Below are 17,286 nucleotides of genomic sequence, written 5' to 3'. Positions count from 1 at the left end.
ACAAAGCACACAAAAAATTTTGGGGTTCAGCAGCTCTCAGGGGTCGCCACTTAAGGTTTTAGGCAGGTCTGCAGGTGGCTTCCATGTTCTGAGACACATTGAGGTCCACCAATTGTTGCCGACCAGGTCCTAGTGAGACTGCACACACCAATATGATGTTCAAGCAAATCCCAAGTTTATTCAATAAAACACGGGTAATATATGACCCCAAGCAACCCCGCCCTAGGTGCGGTGGTCTGACTCCAATTGATTGAGGCTGGAAACATGTCCTTTTAAGGTGAAACCGAAACTTGTGGGGTGGTCATTCAGACCCACCAAAATCAGGGCTGCAACAATACATAGCCAGGCCTTGGCTGCTGCTGAATGATTCCACAGTCATGGTACCTCTGGAAGAGGCACACATACAGTTTCTCTGTTAAGGCTTTGCTGCTGCCCCTGAGTGCCTCCCCATCTCCTACAACAAATGCTGCTTTCTGAGAACTGGTACAGGCACCAATGCCTACAACAGCACATGTAAACTGAATACATACTCTTCCTCTCACAGGTGGATTTGCTGAGTTCTCCAGCTCTTTTCCTGGTCTCTGTGAAGGAAAATCCACACTCATCCCTACTTCCATTTCTCAGCCTTGCCTACCTGTTTCCAACATTGGCCCCACTAGAATCCTGCCTCATCTCTATCTTGGGTGTCAACGAGATGTCCTCAACAAGGTGAGCATATTCTGGGTGTCACGGGGTTTACTTAGATGAGTATATAATCTACATGTGTCTTTATCTATTCTTCTGTCATGCTTTGTCATTATAGCTATGAAACAACTCAAGTAGATGCAGATAAAGCTGCCTGCATAAGCCATGGAAAGCTATGTGAGAACTAATAATCCATAGGACATCTGTGTGTCATGTAATATGAAACTTCTTCTTTTTCCTTCATCTTAGGGAAGGTGATATGGTACTTTCCCTCAGTAACCTATCAACTAACAGCAAACTATCATATCTGCCATACAGCAGGTCAAGTACTTTCCTGTGTACAGACAGCTCTGACTTGTTTTGGCACTTCTTGGATATGTAACACCATTACGTTAATCGTTATAGTAGGACAAAGGAAGATTGTCTGTTTTTTAGTATTTTGTTCCAGTGCTAGAAAAAATACCATTTAAATACCATGAATTGTATAATAAGGGCCTACTGCAAACAAATCTTTGTACACCTACTGAAATGTTCAGACCTGGACAATCAGTGAGGTTGTTTGAAATGAGCTTTTATGGTACCACTGCACTAAGTTTATTCTACTGTTTCTAAGTACATGTATATTTAGTAATTTCTGTTTCTAAAGAATAGCCCAGAATATTTTTGTATACTTAAAATAGTCAGCAAAGTCATCAAATATATCACTTGTAGGATGCTGGACTATCAGATGTCTAAAAGAGCTTGTCTCAAATTGCTATGGGTGTACCTCCACAGATGAGGAGATCAACTCATACAGCTTCCAGTCTGAATCTTTGGTACCTTCACAAAGGAATTTTTATTACTTCCGCTGCACGTGCTGTCTTGCCTCCCATATTATCTGGCAGTTCTGTTCATTAGTTGAATCTCCAACAGTCTTCACAAGTTGGCATTAAATAATATGGATGAGGGAGAGGGAAGGAATGTTTCTATCGATGGATGATAAAGCTCCTAAATCAGGAACGCGGGTCTTCTGCTTGGAGGTGCCCGGAGGCTGTCGGCTAGCAGCTCCTTTAGGCCGCCTCTCGAAGGCTGGGATGGCTCCCTCCGCACCCAGCCCGCCGCGGCCTCCCCAAGGAAGGACCACACTTGAGGCCAGGTGGCAACAGAAGAAGGAAGTTTATTGGGGTGCCCGGCTTATAAAGGGTTCGGGGGATAGTTCCAGAAAATGGGAGGAGGAAGGGGAAGGGTCAAGTATCCTATTGGTCAAAACATGAGCAAAGGGGAGGTACAGAGAAAGGACCAATGGGGAACAATGAGGCATAAAAGGAGAACTACTGCAATGCACCAAACGGGCCAATCAGGGTAGGGTTGGTGGGAAAAACCTAAGGAGGTTCTAGGAAGAAGAACTTGGATAGGGACTCCTATAGGGAAACATTATGGGTGGACCTGATGACCAACGCCATTAACAGGGGAGAAATCAATATATGAAAAGCTTAAGCCCACAGCCTCAGGCTCTCCGATTTCTGCATCTTCATCGACCCATCGCTTGTAGTACTTCTGCCACTTAATAAAGTCCTGGTCTATCCCAACATGTTTCACCCTAAAATATTACCTTAATTATGTGAAGGCTTTTGTGTATGGTTTTGTATCCATGTACGAAGCTTAAGCCAGGAACTATCCTACATAGTCTTGTAACTCGATCACATTCATGTACTTCAACCACTATATTTTCCCCTGTTTTCTTCTACTTTTACATCCCAATCTGGCCATTTTTAGATTTTTTCACAATTATTTTAAGAGAATTTTTGACACTCAAGTAATCATGTAGAAAGTAATTGCACTTCAATAGAGAGGACAAAAATGGAGGATATTCAGCAGTCATTGCATCTTCTTTGTCCTTTAAAATCTTCCTTGTCTTTATTGCCAGGTAGTGAGTCAACAATTGAAACTTGATTCACTTATGATGGATGTCAAAGCAGCTTATTACTTTTCCTATCACAAAACCAATTTGTGGTCCCCAGACAAAAGACAGCAGGAACTAAGTAATTAAAAACAAAGAAATCTTTGCTTTCAGTTATAGGGTATTAGAAAGATGTTGTTACACCTTCTGTTTCAGTGTGTGAAGGGCAGGTGCTGTTCTAAGACCGAGTAGGAGGGAGGGGACAACTTGTTCTCTTCCGGACCAGGGATGTGTTATTTTGTTTGGGATGTGATGGGAACTCCAATGCTGTGGCTCCTAAGTGGTGCATAATCCCAGGGGATGAAAGAGGCTGTTCCCTTTTCTTGCAGTAAATGAGTACCTGTGTTGTTGGGCACAGGCACAGGGTATGTGCGTGTCACCAGAACAGAATCCAATGGTAGCAGTGGTCAGGACTTTCATTACAGGGCTGGAGGAGGCCAAAACCTCAACTACTGCTGGTGAGCCCCGAGTGTGGCAGCTCAGACCTGAGGGTGGCACTCTTGCCCCCATTAATATACAGTCTTGATTTTTCAGTGTGTGTTAAAGGAAGCCCTGCAGCTGCAGATATTTTAGAATTAATGTAAGAGCCTGAGGAGATGGTCACATTGGTGCTTTGTCACATATTCTTGGGAATGAAAATCAAAGACTCCTGTGTTTTCCACCTCCTCAGATTCTGTGGTTGCCTCTGGAAAATGCAAAATGGCTTCCATCTTTAATATTGGAAAATATTAATAAGGTGTGTGAACAAATTTCTACCTTTTAAAATCCCCTTGATGTTTTCCCAAATGTTGGCAACTCCCAGTTTCCTGGGTTTAATCAGTTTCTTGATTTAACTAAAAGCTAGTGGTACCTAGACACTGGCACATTAGAAACACAAATAATGGATCTCTGCTGCTCTTCCTTCAACGTGCTTTGCTTCTAGGGAAGCCTCTATCCTACACAGGGATACTGGGGAGAGCCAGGATGATGACTCATACTACATTGATTGCCCAGAAATACATGGTAAGAAATCTGGGAAGTAAAGAACATTCAAAAGTGGAGGGCCAGAAACAAAAAAATAGGGATAAGTAGCAAAGTTCTGTCTCTGTCGGAAGAGTCAAGGGCCTGGTAAGGGGTTAAGTTTGCATACCCCAGTTTAATGGCCTTGCTGGAGGCACTTGAGACAAGAAACCAGCTTTCTGTTAAGATTAAAATAGCTGTTTTCTATTAAAGTCCAGATTTTTTTTAAAAACCCAAATTATTGAAAAATTCTAGTAGATTCTCAAAACTATTTAAGATGATGTTGTACACACTGACCTTAATTTTTGCCTTCAAATGCTGTGAGTTCTCATGATTCCTTCCATTCACCAGACATACTAATTTCTCTAAAATTAAATTGTCTCAAAAATATCTGCAGAAAGAACTCTGTACTGCAGAAAGTACTACTGTTAGACACGACGATTTAAAGATGTGAATTTTCATCATATGTTATCAAGACCAGCCTATCATTTTAGGATCTTTATAAGCTTATCTCTGAGTGCATGGCTAGGGAAATGCTTCCCTTATTGCAGGACAATCTGTATTCATGACCTTTTAAGAACACTAAAGCTATTTGCCATTAATACCTCTGCTGATAATCCTTTATTTAGGAAAGATATGCAAAAACAAATGCTTTGTTAATGTCCTTCACCAAAACTAATGATCAATTCAGGAAAGTCTTGGGAGAATTTCTGCATTTTTTACAGATTTCTTTCTAAATGCTGAAGTCTGAAAATGTTCATAATATTTTTTTGCAGTGTTGCAATACTAAAAGCCTCATAAAAGTTCTAAGAGAATAGTTTGTTTCAGTTTTGGGGGTCTCAGTGTGATACATCGTGGTTATCTCTGTGTGATACATTGGTGGCATTGCAAGAGCGTATTTACCTGTGTAGAAACTGATCACTCTTTGTGAAAGGATCAGAGGATATCCTGGCTTACACGGCAGTGATAGTGTTCTTTTTGAGAGTTACTGTAACAGAAAAAAAAATCGGTATTGTGGTTATGGGCCTGAATGAGCCTCCTGCTTACATTTCATGGTTTGTACCAGCATTTAAACTGCAACACTTCTTTTCTGCTTACATAACTATTCTCTTTATTTTCTTCCAGACCTGGATTTTATTTCCTGGAACAAAGCAACATTTTAGGGTGCTATTAATTTTCAGATTAAACAAGTCATAAAATCTAAATAAGCTCACAAAGAAGCATTTACCTTCTTTTCATAAAGTTGTTAGTATTAGGATTTCTGCATCTTCCTCCCATCATAATTCACTTTTTCCTCTTGGGTGCCTTACAATGAAGGCACTGTTATGGTTATTACACTGGAGCAGGTTGTACAGGGAATGATTGATACTTTAGAACAGAAGGAAGCATAAACTTCTTTCTTTAGCTTAGTCTGAAAGACAAGCACTAATATTCTGGCGTAGGTGGGCTTTTGGCTTGTAGATTTCAGACTTAGCATCAGCAGCCTTTTTGTTCCTATTTGGATAATAAATTCCGCATCAAAAGCCTTGCATAACTGTGGAATTGTGGTGGTTGGACTGTGTAGCCCACCAGCATTTATGTTTTAAAACATTTCTTCTAAAGTCATTATTCCCTGCCCCCCCTCCCCTTAGCTGTATTCTGATCAAAAATGCATTGTGGCAGTCCCTTTGTTAATGATACCCTCATCACCTCCCTTCTTTATACATGAGAATGTTCATGAATCTGCATGTACTTTTGTACTGGCTATTTCAGTTGTTCCTTCCTCACCTTCAACCAGTGACAACAGGGATTGAGTGGGTTTGGGGTCAGTATTTCAAGTTAGTGATCTAAACCAAATAATTATTTCATGGAAGTTGATGCTGAAGAGCTTGGGATCCTGGAAGGGCAAAGCTGCATAGCCCAGAATAGTGAGGGAGGAATGCTGGGAATCGGGGGTATCCCTGGCACATGTAAGATAGAAGGAGAGTCTAGCTAGTCCCCTGTGCCAAGAAACCCATTGCCCAATACCTTTCCTCTCTAGATAATTCCAAATATTTCCCTATTCACTTACAGCACTCCTGCTTTTAAGCATGTCAGTATGTGAGACCTAAATATAGCCAAGAAAGGTGGAACAGCACCAGCTATGAAAGGCATGCAGGGCTGAAGGGAGCTTTCGGTTCAGCTGGGGAGATGTGCAGGAAGGGAGATGGAGAAATCAGTGACATACTAGAATTTGTTGATAAGAAGCTGAGCTATAGTGGGAACATGACCCAGGAAAGTAACAGGGCAAGAAGCACTAAGGCTGAGAACTTCTCTTGAACTTCTCTGAGAACCACCCTTGGTGGGTGTTTGGGGGTTTTTTTGGTTTTTTGTTTGGTTGTTGTTGTTGTTGGTTTTGACCATGGCTGCAAATTGTATTTCTGGTGATTTGCTTTGCGAGGAATTGTTCATCTCCTTTGCATGTTGCTTACTGCCAAATCCTGTCTGAACCATTTAAGTTACTCATTTAAAAGTCCATTTAACTCTTATACATTGAGTCTCTTTCCTTGTTCCTATAACAATTCTCTGAGATGCAAGAGGCCTATTGACTGAAAACTGAAACCTGAGCAACTAAATTGTAAACCACAAAGCGGGACTCTTGTAAAATGCCAGTGAGTGCTGTGTGGAAATGGTTTACTTCAAGATCTTCAGTCTTTCTCTCAAGGTTTTGAGAGTTTTTCACATTCCCATAGAAAAAAGGTCCCAGACATAAAAGGTGACTGCAAGAGGCATCCATTTCATTTCATATTTCTCACCAATATCTCTGATGGTGCAACCTCAATCTTAAATCTGTGATCTGGAAAACACATATTCAGGTCAGCATGTGGGAATGTTTGTTGTCAGTTTGCACAGTGAGAATTTAAACCGAAGTAGCAAAAAATTCATTCTCTTGGAAGTGATGCTACAGAGTAGCAGAAGGTATTCTACCATTATTTCTTTTCTTTGTTAACTTAGTTTTTATGGGATTTGCAGTCCAAATGGTATTTGCACACACTGGATGTCTCATTAAAAGTTGTTAGAAGAATTAAAAGCTGAGTAGTTCTTTTTTTCCTAAAAGAATGTCCTGTATGCAGCTACAGCAATTCCAACCCAGATTGCAGTTTGATTTTTAGCTTTGTAATGGGCTAAAGATACCACTTCTCTAGGCTTAATCTTTCTCTCTTTCCTAGGAGCTGATGCAGCAGAATGATATTGGCTACGTACTGAACGCCAGCAATACTTGTCCGAAACCTGATTTTATTCCAGAATCCCATTTCCTCAGAGTGCCTGTGAACGACAGCTTTTGTGAGAAAATTTTACCTTGGTTGGATAAATCAGTTGATTTTATAGGTGAGAAGAAAATTGAAATTCTCTCTCTCAAACAGTTTTTTGGATTCCTCTATGTGTCTGCCTTGCTGTTACGGCTGGAGAAGCCCTGAATGCTTTCTGGGTTGTATGAAAACACCCTCAGCATCTGTGTGCACAGTCAGCATCCCTTTCTAAGCACAGAAGCAAAGTAACATTCTACCACTGCATATTCCAGCATGACAGAACAAAAGCACTTAGGAGTACAACTCTGCTTTCAGGCAGCCTGATAGAATCCTGATAGATGTCTGCAGAGAGTGCATTAGAAATTTGGACATAAAGCTCTGTCTTCACCTTTGGGAGGTGAGCTAGCCAAATTTAGCCTGGAGAAGAGGAGGCTCAGAGGTGACCTCATCATTGTCTATAACTACCTGAAGGAAAGTTCTAGCCAGGTGGGGGCTGGTCTCTTCTCCCAGGCACTCAGCAATAGGACAAGGGGGCACAGGCTCAAGGTCTGCCAGGGGAAATTTAAGTTGGAGATCAGAAAAAAATTCTTTCCAGAGAGCGTAATCAGGCATTGGAATGGCCTGCCCAGAGAGGGGGTGGATTTGCCATCCCTGGAGGTTTTTAAACTGAGATTGGACATGGCACTGAGTGCCATGATCTGGTAAATGGACTGGAATTGGACCAAGGGTTGGACTTGATGATCTCGGAGGTCTTTTCCAACCCAATCGCTTCTATGATTCTGTGATTCTATCAAATTCAAACTGGCCAGATTGTTCCACTGTGAATGTTTGCTTTTTTTACTTGTATATAAAATTAGAAACAATTAACTTTCCCAGACATCTAAATAGGGTGGTTCGTGTGCACATTAAAATGAGGTGTACTGTAACTGAAGTGTGTTTCCTATGTGTGTCATGCTTTTTCAGTGCTAGAGAAAATAAGTGATTTTTGTTAAAAGCTTCTTTGAGATTTTTTAATGAGCAGTTAATTTGAAAGTGTTGAATAATTTTAAATAACATTGCTTTCTTTGCAAACTTTTCATCATGGTAAAATGCTGCTGACTTTGACCCTTGCCAATTTCTTTGCTATGCAGAAAAAGCAAAAGCATCAAATGGCCGTGTGTTAGTGCACTGTTTAGCTGGGATATCTCGCTCTGCCACAATTGCTATTGCGTATATCATGAAGAGGATGGATATGTCCTTAGATGAAGCTTACAGGTAAGGAGAAATTTTCCTTTCATACTAATTCTTGTCCCTGTTGGCTTGTTTTATGGTGAATGATAAAATGTTATATGACCAAGGGCAGAAGCAGACATTTTAGCTGGTAGTTCACTGGTCTGTGCACACTCGTTTTAAGTATAGAATTCCTCCAGAAACACATTAATGGTGTTGAATATCATCACACAGCTAATATTAATTGCCCACCTGCAAAATGCTGATGTTGGTCTTTGCTCTAAGTAGGCAAATGCATGGAATGTAAACTGCCTGTTAAATGTATGTGTGTTGTCCTGGTTCTGGTCAGGACAGGGTTAATTTTTGCAGTAGTATGGAGTGGGCATGGCCAGGACCCAGAGGTTATTCTGTACCACCTCAGGTCATTTTCCAGGGACCAGGGAAGAGAACTGGTATTGTTGGGGGTTTCCCCATGGTGGTGAGCAATCCATGTGAATAATTTACTTCTTTCTGGTACTCTCTGTCATTAGTATAGTTTCTGTCTGTTTGTTATCTCATTGAAGTTACCAGTCAGTTGTTCTTATCTCAACCTGTGATCTTTACCTATTGTATCTCCAATTCTCTTCTCCATCCCTGGGGGTGATGGTAAGTGGGAGACTGGGAGCAGTGCATGGTGTGGAGAGTCTTGGTTGGAGCACTAAATTGAGGGGTTACCATTCCCAAACCAGGACAGTATGTGCATACACACACACACACACACACACACACACACACAGAGCTATAGCAGTATCTTGTGAGCTAGAGGGAGAATGGAATGGAGAGGATTACAGAAAGAGAAAGAGAACTGAGGATATTTATAACCATCCTTATGACAAATGCTGAGCTGGATCCGTTGACTGCAGTTTGGTATTTGATAAGGCTCGCAAAGAACTGCCTGCAAGTAAAAAGTCTAGGAATTCAGAAAACTTTTGTTGCTATCAAAGTCAACCAAAAACTGTGGGACAGAGCATTTGAAATATCATCTCTTTGTGGCATTTGGTAGTGTTTGTGGAGGCCCCCTTCCCCCCTCCTCCTTTTTAACCTTTCAGATCCCATTTTTTCTAAACTTAGACTGTGAACACTTAGCTACACTCCAGGTGGCTTGGTTGCAGTTTACCACAACTTCTGTATTAAATTTAATGAACTGCTTTGTTGTGTTGTGCAGAAAATGATGATCTTTTTGATGGGCTTTACAGTCTCGTTGGCACAGCTGGCGCATCACTGTAACACGTTATGCACAAGCAATTTTGAGTAATGGTGCTGGAGCAGGTGGAGCGGGAGCACCTCTGAAATCACCTGTGTGTTGCTACCAGCATCTCTGAAACAGTGATAAGAACAGAAGGATGAACATGATGAAGGAATGTCCCCTTGTGGAGCATGATTTCTATGGGGATTTTAAGCTGATGAACATACTTGTATATGCAGTGGAAAAATGGCACCTAATAGATGCCTGAACTACAGCCCTCTCCTGTTGTCTTCAGGCATTTCCCACATTTCCTTACTAGAGCCTGCTGACCGCTTGGCATTGTGCAGTAATTTCAACATGAAACAGATTTGGTTAAGAAGAGTAGCTAAAAATCATTATCCAGGTATAGATAATACAGATGAATTATAGTGGATGTGGATAGATACTGTGCAAGGTGTGAGCTCAGTGAAAAAAATCTGCCTAGTCTCAGGATGTAGTGGTCTGGAGATTGGAGCTGTAGAGCTTCTAAAATGCCCATACTCAGGGAGCTTCTGAAGTGCTGCTTCTAAATTCCTTATCTACATTAAATTCTCCTCTGTACCTTAACCAAAAGCAATGAACAGAGTGTGAAGGATAAATAATACTAGGCCTGTTTCTCTTTGCACTGTAGGTGCTGAACAACTACTGTGAAATTTAGATTATATTTTGCTATATTTCCTATGATATGGCTCAGAACATTTCACTCACTGGTTTGGGATCTCTTGTTGGCAAAGCTTGAAAGAAAAATACTTTTTTTAATTAATGGAAGTCATTAGATAAAATACTTGTCTGATGTTATTACCCAAATAAAAATGTGACAGTGTTACTTAAGTGAAAGTTGAAGAAACAAACTTCTAAAATCCTTTGTATAATGGACTGTTAAACAGAAATAAATATAAAAATGAAATTATATACATGTTTTCCAATTGGAAAAAATAGCGTTTTGAAATGAAAAAGTTTGCCAAGCCTTAAAACTTGTCAGGGGGGTCCCGCATGCTGTCATGTACCTTTTTCATTTTTAAAAAAGTTAATTTTATATTTAAGACTGCCCAACATTTTGGAGTGAGATGAGGATAAAGTAAAAATAAGGGAGTATTGGAGAGGCTACCAAAACATACGCAAGAAGGACCTTGCTTTAAATAACTAATTTAAGTACAGCTAACTTTGACTGGAAAAAAAATGGAAATAGTGTACGAATTCCAGTGAGTGAGTTGCTTACACTGGACTAAAAAGCCCCACACTAAATGCTAAGAGCACAAACTAAAGAATCTCTCCTCAGGAGACTTCCTAGATTTCTCTATTTGACAGTGTTACATTTCATGGTGAAAGTTTGTGCAGCCTGATATTCCAGGTTATCACATCAGCCAGACTATTCCTGGTTTGTTCTTCGACAAACTAAAAAAAAAAGTAATAAAAAAATGCAAGTTTTGTTTGACGTTTTTCATGTTGTTGCCTGCACATATTTGTGCTAGTGTATATGCACATATACAAGTACACCTTTCCATTTTTCTCATGCTCATTTTGGTGACTGCACACTTACCTTGTGTTCACTTTCCCAGAGATTTTATTTTTAATATTTAATTTTCCCAGTGACACATTATATGTGTGTTTGTACTGCATATAGGTAGCTTTGCAAGGTTTCTTTCCTTGTTAATTCTTTTGTTCAGGAATATTTCTTAAAAAAAACCCCAAAGCCAGAGGAGGAGGGATTTGGGCAGCTTTCTGCTTTGCAGCCTGTAAAAAGCAGAGTACTTATTTAGCTGTGTTGCAAAGCAGACAGGTAGGAAGTGTGCTTTTGTATTTAACTTTGAAGTACATGACATGATTCCTACTACTTAGATCTTTCATATATTTAGAATCCTGGTTCAGCAAAACATTTTCAGTATCTTTGCACCTTCTCCATACTCAACCCAGTACATGAATGTGTGCTAGAACTGATATGCCAGTCAGGCTGCTTCCTGCAGGACCCAAAAATAGGGATTTGGCAGTCCTGTTGCCCTTTACTGCTGAACACCTACAAGACTTAAGAGAATGCTGCATTGGCACCTTTGTTTTTCTTTTTGATTATCCTATCAGTGGTCAATACCAGTGTTTGGTAGAAATCACTGGCACTTCCTGGATAAGGTCAGGGCTCTCTGTCTTGGCTGTGATAAACAGGTGACTACACTCACTGCAGTGATGACGGCATGAGAGAGGTGGTAGGAACATATGTCATCCCTTGGAATGGTGGGGAAGGTGTCCACTCTCTGTAGAAGGGAAATGGTCTCTTGGCTAAAGCTCAAATGTTGTTCATGCAAAACTTGAGAAACTGACTCTAGTCAGAAACCAAGGTAGTAAAGATCCCAGTGGTGAAGTAAATAAGGAAAACTATGTACTCAAACCACTTGTGGACATCATGAAGAGTTAAAAAAATGTTTTCTTCCCTGCCCACCTTTTAGCCATTTTTAAGTAAGCGATAGAGGCTTACAAGTTTTTCAGGACATCAGGCAGAGCTTCCAGCATTATTTTCCTTAAAACTGCCCTTTTTTAACTCCATCCTCAAGTTACTTGTGCTTGATTGAACTTTAAGTCCAAGCTAAGTTAAGAATAGGCTGTAGACATTCACAACAATCACTTTAGGGTTATCTCAGGTCTGAGCAGCAGGTTCTTTAAGTAATTCTTGGTTTATTTGTGCCTTCTTACCAGATTTGTGAAAGAAAAGAGGCCAACCATTTCTCCGAACTTCAATTTTCTGGGCCAGCTTTTGGACTTTGAGAAAAAGATAAAGAACCAGAGTGGTCAGCCTGGACATATTAGTAAGTTGAAATTTCTGCATTTGGAAAAAAGCAGCGAGCACATGCAGGTCCCGGAAGGTGGGCAGAGCAACCTCTCCGTGAACCAGCGCTGCATTACTGCTACCTCTGAGATTGTAGAACAGAAACCAATGGACTCTGGCAGTGCACCACGTGGGCAGTTGTCCCCTCTGGAAGATGGCCCACTGGTACAGGGCATAAATGGACTGCACATCTCCCTGGATAAGGTGGAAGACAGCAACCGGCTGAAGCGCTCCTTTTCTTTGGATATCAAGTCTGTGTCCTACTCAACAAGTAGCAGCTGTGTCACTGCATCAGTTCAGGGCTTTGCCTCCTCTGAAGACACCCTGGAATGCTACAAACACACAACTGCTTTAGAGGGTGGCAGCAAGTTGTGTCAGTTCTCTCCTGTCCAGGAGGTGTCAGAACAGACCCCAGAAACTAGCCCTGACAAAGAGGAAGCAAACCCTCCCCAAACCCCCCAGAATACCTGGCAGCTGGACAGCCAGCGCAAAAGGCAACACCTGGGGAGAGCCAGTGGCGGTACCACCACTCAGCGGTCACTCCTGTACCCCCTCCACCGGAGTGGGAGCATGGAAGACAACTACCGAACGAACTTCTTGTTTGGTCTGTCCACCAGCCAGCAGCATTTGGCAAAGTCCGCTGCTGGGCTGGGCCTCAAAGGCTGGCACTCAGACATCTTGGCTCCTCAGACATCAGCTACATCCCTTACCAATAGCTGGTATTTTGCAACTGAGTCCTCACATTTCTACTCTGCCTCAGCCATCTACGGGAGCAGTGCTGCTTACTCTGCCTACAGCTGCAGCCAGCTGCCCACAGGCTGCGACCAGGCCTGCGCCGTGCGCAGGAGGGCAAAGCAGGGGGACCGAGGGGACTCCAGGAGGAGCTGGCATGAGGAAAGCTCTTTTGAAAAGCAGTTTAAGCGCAGGAGCTGCCAGATGGAATTTGGGGAGAGCATCATGTCAGACAGCAGATCCAGAGAAGAACTGGGCAAAGTGGGCAGTCAGTCAAGTTTTTCAGGCAGCATGGAAATCATTGAAGTATCCTGAGGGGCAGCAGGCTTGTAGGACTTTATCAGAGTTGCTGCTTACCCCTCCAGGCTGCTCCCCCAGCATTTGAGAGATCCCTGTAAATCTGAAACTGTGTGTAAAAAGGTGGGGGGAGGGAAGAACCATGAGGCTTCAGTGTGAATGCAGCGAAAGGTTAGTACTGCAAAGAAGTGACAAGTTTGCATCTGCCCGAGGACACCATATGCCACTGGGGTTTTCTCCTCTCCTTTCCTGAAGAAGGGCAGAACACTTCAAAGATATTTCCCTCATAGAGGAAGCAATTATATGCAATGGATTGCACAGTGTTTTAGTGGTTTTTAAAAATGAAGCTCTCTAGGTATCAAACCCATTCTCTGGTTCCACTGAAACACACTCCTACCTGTCAAAACTAGTTTTGTTCTCCCTCCTTGTGCCCCCCATCTTCACCAGTGCACCTTAGCCCTGACACTGAGCCAACCTCTGGAGGGAGACCTTTTTCCTGTAAGAAGGGAGACTGGGAGCGATTCCAAAGGGCATAGGGACTGGTTATAGCAAGGCTTGTCTGAATACACAGTTCAGACAAATGTAAATACTGTTGTAACTATTGTTCTAATGGATAGGCTTTAGGTGATTCACTAGAGAGCTGCTTCAGAGAAAAAAAAAACAGTACCTCAAAAATCTAAAAAATAAATTAGGGCTTTATGGCTGCCATATGCTGGTAGTCAGTTCATAAGCAATGTGAACAAGTAACAACTAGCCACATTTGATTTTTTTTTAAAGCTGTCTACGTACAAGTGTTTCAGTTGGCTCAGTAGCAATTCTTAAAAGAAGATTAATGAACTGTGCTTAGGACTGTTTCCCCCAGTCTTTTGATACAGTATTTCTATTTTTTATATTAAACTGGCTTCTGGGAGAGGGGTAGCTGCTTTGGCTTCTAAACTGTAATGGAGTGGTTGATAGATAGGGTTACATGCAAGAGAAGTGGATGGTACAAATGGCCACAACATGCTTTTCTTACCAGTTAATTCAGTATGAGACTCTCAAAGGCTTTTTGGGGTTTGTTTTGTTTGCTTTTTGCAGTTTTTTAAGATAAAAATGGGGTGGGCTTTTATCCTTAACAGAGCAGTACCACTGAGGAACTGCTCTTCCATATATGGTCCCAGCCCTATGTGGAGTGGGGCAATGCAGGTCCGCTGGGTCTTATTCCATCCCAACATGGATTGGGACTGGCTTCTCATTAAATGTTTCGCTGACTTCATCAGATAAAGGGAAGTCTGGCTGGCTGCCCAAGGAAAACAGAAGAGGGCCTCTGGTGTCCCATCTCATAGTGTGGTGTGAAAGAAAGGGGGTTTGAGAAGAGACAGCTTCCCATTACTGGAAGCCACTCACCTCCCACACTCACACCTTCAGAGGAACTTGATCTTGGCCATTGTTCTCTGTCCCAGTGTAGGGTCTTTTGGTTTCCCAGCATGCTGATGTGTGATTTGTCTGCAGACACTCAAAGCTGTACAGTGTCCTCCCTCATCATCCCAAAGAACACACCAGCTTGGGGAGGTGTCACCTCCCTGCTGCCAAGGGGGTGTTTCAGTGGAGATTAGGCACAGCCCTTTTTATGTTGTTTTTGATAGCAACCCAAGTGCTTCCCCTCCAGCTCCGGTTCATGCAGTACCTTGGCTGCCCTGCTCATGTTGGTTCACATGTGCACGGTGCTACAGGACGTTTATGCACCTGCCAGAGGTAGTACCAGAAGCACTGTGTAAAGCTTCATCCTTCCTGCTCTGAGCTGCACATGTGTTACCTTGGTCTTCCCCAGAACATCTCAGAACATGTGTGTTTAGGGAAAACTATATTGTTTTGCCCCATTTCAGTGCAGGCAGCTGAAAATTCTACATCACCTATAACAAATACTTAAACCTGGCCAACAGCTTTAAAAAAAAATTGTCAGCAGCAACCTGAAGCCCTAATTCGAGTCAGCAGCTTGGGTTATGTTAGGTTTTTTTACTCTAAGTTTAGCTAGCTTGTGACTCAAATCTCAGGTTTTACTATATTGAAAATTGGAGAAGATTTTGTCATTGTTTCATTTTGTGGCTGAGATGTGACTTTAATTTCCTACCATGAACTGTTGAAAATAGCACTGAAAGCTGAAGCATTGATTAACCTGATCCTAAAAAGTGCAAAAGGCACAGAGAGAGGCAGCACCAGGAGTCAATGACCCCAGAGGCTCTGTTTGCGCTCTGTGTGTGAAGTGTTGGAAGAAGGGACAGGCAAGGGACAGGTTGACCTCACACGTATCAGGTCTTGGCTGTTCATTAAACATACTACCACTTGTCTCTGTTTATGTATCAGGTGAAAGTAATTGCATTACAACTATTTTCAGCAAATGCATACACATGCTATGTGTGTATATACCTATGTAAACAGTTTAACAGTGGTCCTCTCAGCCAGATTTCAGGAAAAGCCCATGTCTGTGATTTAAACCAGTCAGTGGGGCTATCACTGACAATGGGGTTCTCAATCCTGGAGACAGAAACAGATTCTTCCTGTCTTTTGTGCTCCTTCAGACATGTGTGTTCCCCCCTTCACTTTATTTATGTTTGGGGTTTGTTTATTAATCGCCTTCTGAGGAACTGAAATCTGGTGTTGTGGCTCCTCGTGATTTCCAGTACACTCTGGTCCCTGAAAAAATCAAAATTGTAGGCTCAGTATTTTTAGGGGATGGATCCCCACAGAAGTCCCCATGTCCTGCATAGAGTGGTGCCCTGGCTCCTATCTGAACTAGAGTCCTGTTCCTGAACAATACTGGAAATGGTTTGTAGAAGTCTGGAAAGCAAAGTGGAGGATGTGAGGGGGAAACATGTACATGTTCAATATGAATATGATGTATGGCGTTTGGTGTATGGCATACTTGGCATATTTGGTTTAATGGCAAGCTGTTCAAATGGTTCAGAGATGTCAGTTTCTCATCCTGTGTCATGAGCATACCTGTACGTATGATGAAATAAAATCAGAAATGGTACCTGTTTATAAAGAATGACTAAGGAATGGTTGTGGAGTACCTGCCTGCAGTAGGACCTGCTCCCCGGCATGCAGGACAAAGAGCAGGCTTGTCCTTTATCATACATACCCTTCTCTGCGGATGTAGTGTTTGTGAATGACATGGTTTGAGCAGCTTTGCACTGCCTGTCGCAAGCAGAGGTGATTTTACAGCACAGGTAACCATTTAGTCCTCTTACCTGTTTCTGATTACCCCATCTCTTTTGCTCCCTTGAAGATCAACAGTGGCACTTCCCTGCATTAACACCTTACAATGTCTAATATGGTTGTGAGTAAACTGTTCCTCAGGCAGCTGTGTTAGTCTTCTTGAAGCAAGTATATCAAAGTTATTAAGTTACCTAGAATGAACCCCATGGTTTTTCTTGCCTCCCATACTTCTTGTTTGAAGAATAATGTAAACTTGTTTTGACTGATTCTGACAGTTCTGAAGCAGGCAGAGCAAGTTCTGCTTGCTGAGATTGGAGTAGGCCCCTCACTGCTGCTTCAGAGAATAGATCATACAAATTACAGTGTTTGTGCATCTTCAAACTCAGGTGCAGTAGCAAAAGCTTTTCTTAAAAGAGAATTTCGAAGCATATTCCCAGAAAGGGAAATGCAGAATTCTTAGTCTCTCTAAGAACCATTAGACAGAGCACAAGTTACAACCTATGTGAGTTTCTGTTCCTATTTTCTACAAACAAGATGTAGCAACTCTTACAAGAGAAAGCTTCATCCATTCCACAGCAAAACAAGAACCATGCAGATTAATGTCATGAGCTGCTTAGGCTACAAAACAGGTTGACATGACAGTCTAAGATTCAGCTGCTCTAGTTTCCCTCACCCTACTCCAGAGTCCACTTTTGATCACAGTAGCTCTGTTCCCTCAAGTTCAGTTTTTTGAAGCATGCACTTCAGCTTCCAGCACTACATTCTGCCTACCTTGCAGGATTTGCTCTACTCCTGTTTGTTCCATTCTCCCACTCTCTGAAGAGACAGTCTAATGTCATCTCCAGTCAAAATCCAATGGGCAACTGAACTGAAATAGGCG

General features: G+C 42.0%; 1 protein-coding gene across 5 annotated transcripts in view; it reads left to right on the top strand.

Annotated features, from left to right (window-relative positions):
* Positions 1-16,446, top strand: part of DUSP16 (dual specificity phosphatase 16) — an 80,287-nt gene extending 63,841 nt beyond the window's left edge. For all 5 annotated transcript variants that reach the window (XM_071551434.1, XM_071551432.1, XM_071551435.1 and 2 more), the window contains 4 exons: positions 545-708; positions 6,811-6,970; positions 8,022-8,145; positions 12,050-16,446. In XM_071551434.1, the coding sequence (XP_071407535.1) occupies positions 545-708; positions 6,811-6,970; positions 8,022-8,145; positions 12,050-13,226 (1,625 nt within the window). In that variant the 3' untranslated portion in view covers positions 13,227-16,446. The remainder of the gene's footprint in view (positions 1-544; positions 709-6,810; positions 6,971-8,021; positions 8,146-12,049) is intronic.
* The last annotated feature ends 840 nt before the right edge of the window (positions 16,447-17,286 follow it).

This window comes from Pithys albifrons, chromosome 3 (genome assembly GCF_047495875.1).
Source record: "Pithys albifrons albifrons isolate INPA30051 chromosome 3, PitAlb_v1, whole genome shotgun sequence".
In the NCBI taxonomy this organism is placed as follows: domain Eukaryota; kingdom Metazoa; phylum Chordata; class Aves; order Passeriformes; family Thamnophilidae; genus Pithys; species Pithys albifrons.
Note: the sequence above shows the minus strand (reverse complement) of the source record. Positions and strands in the feature narration are given on the sequence as shown.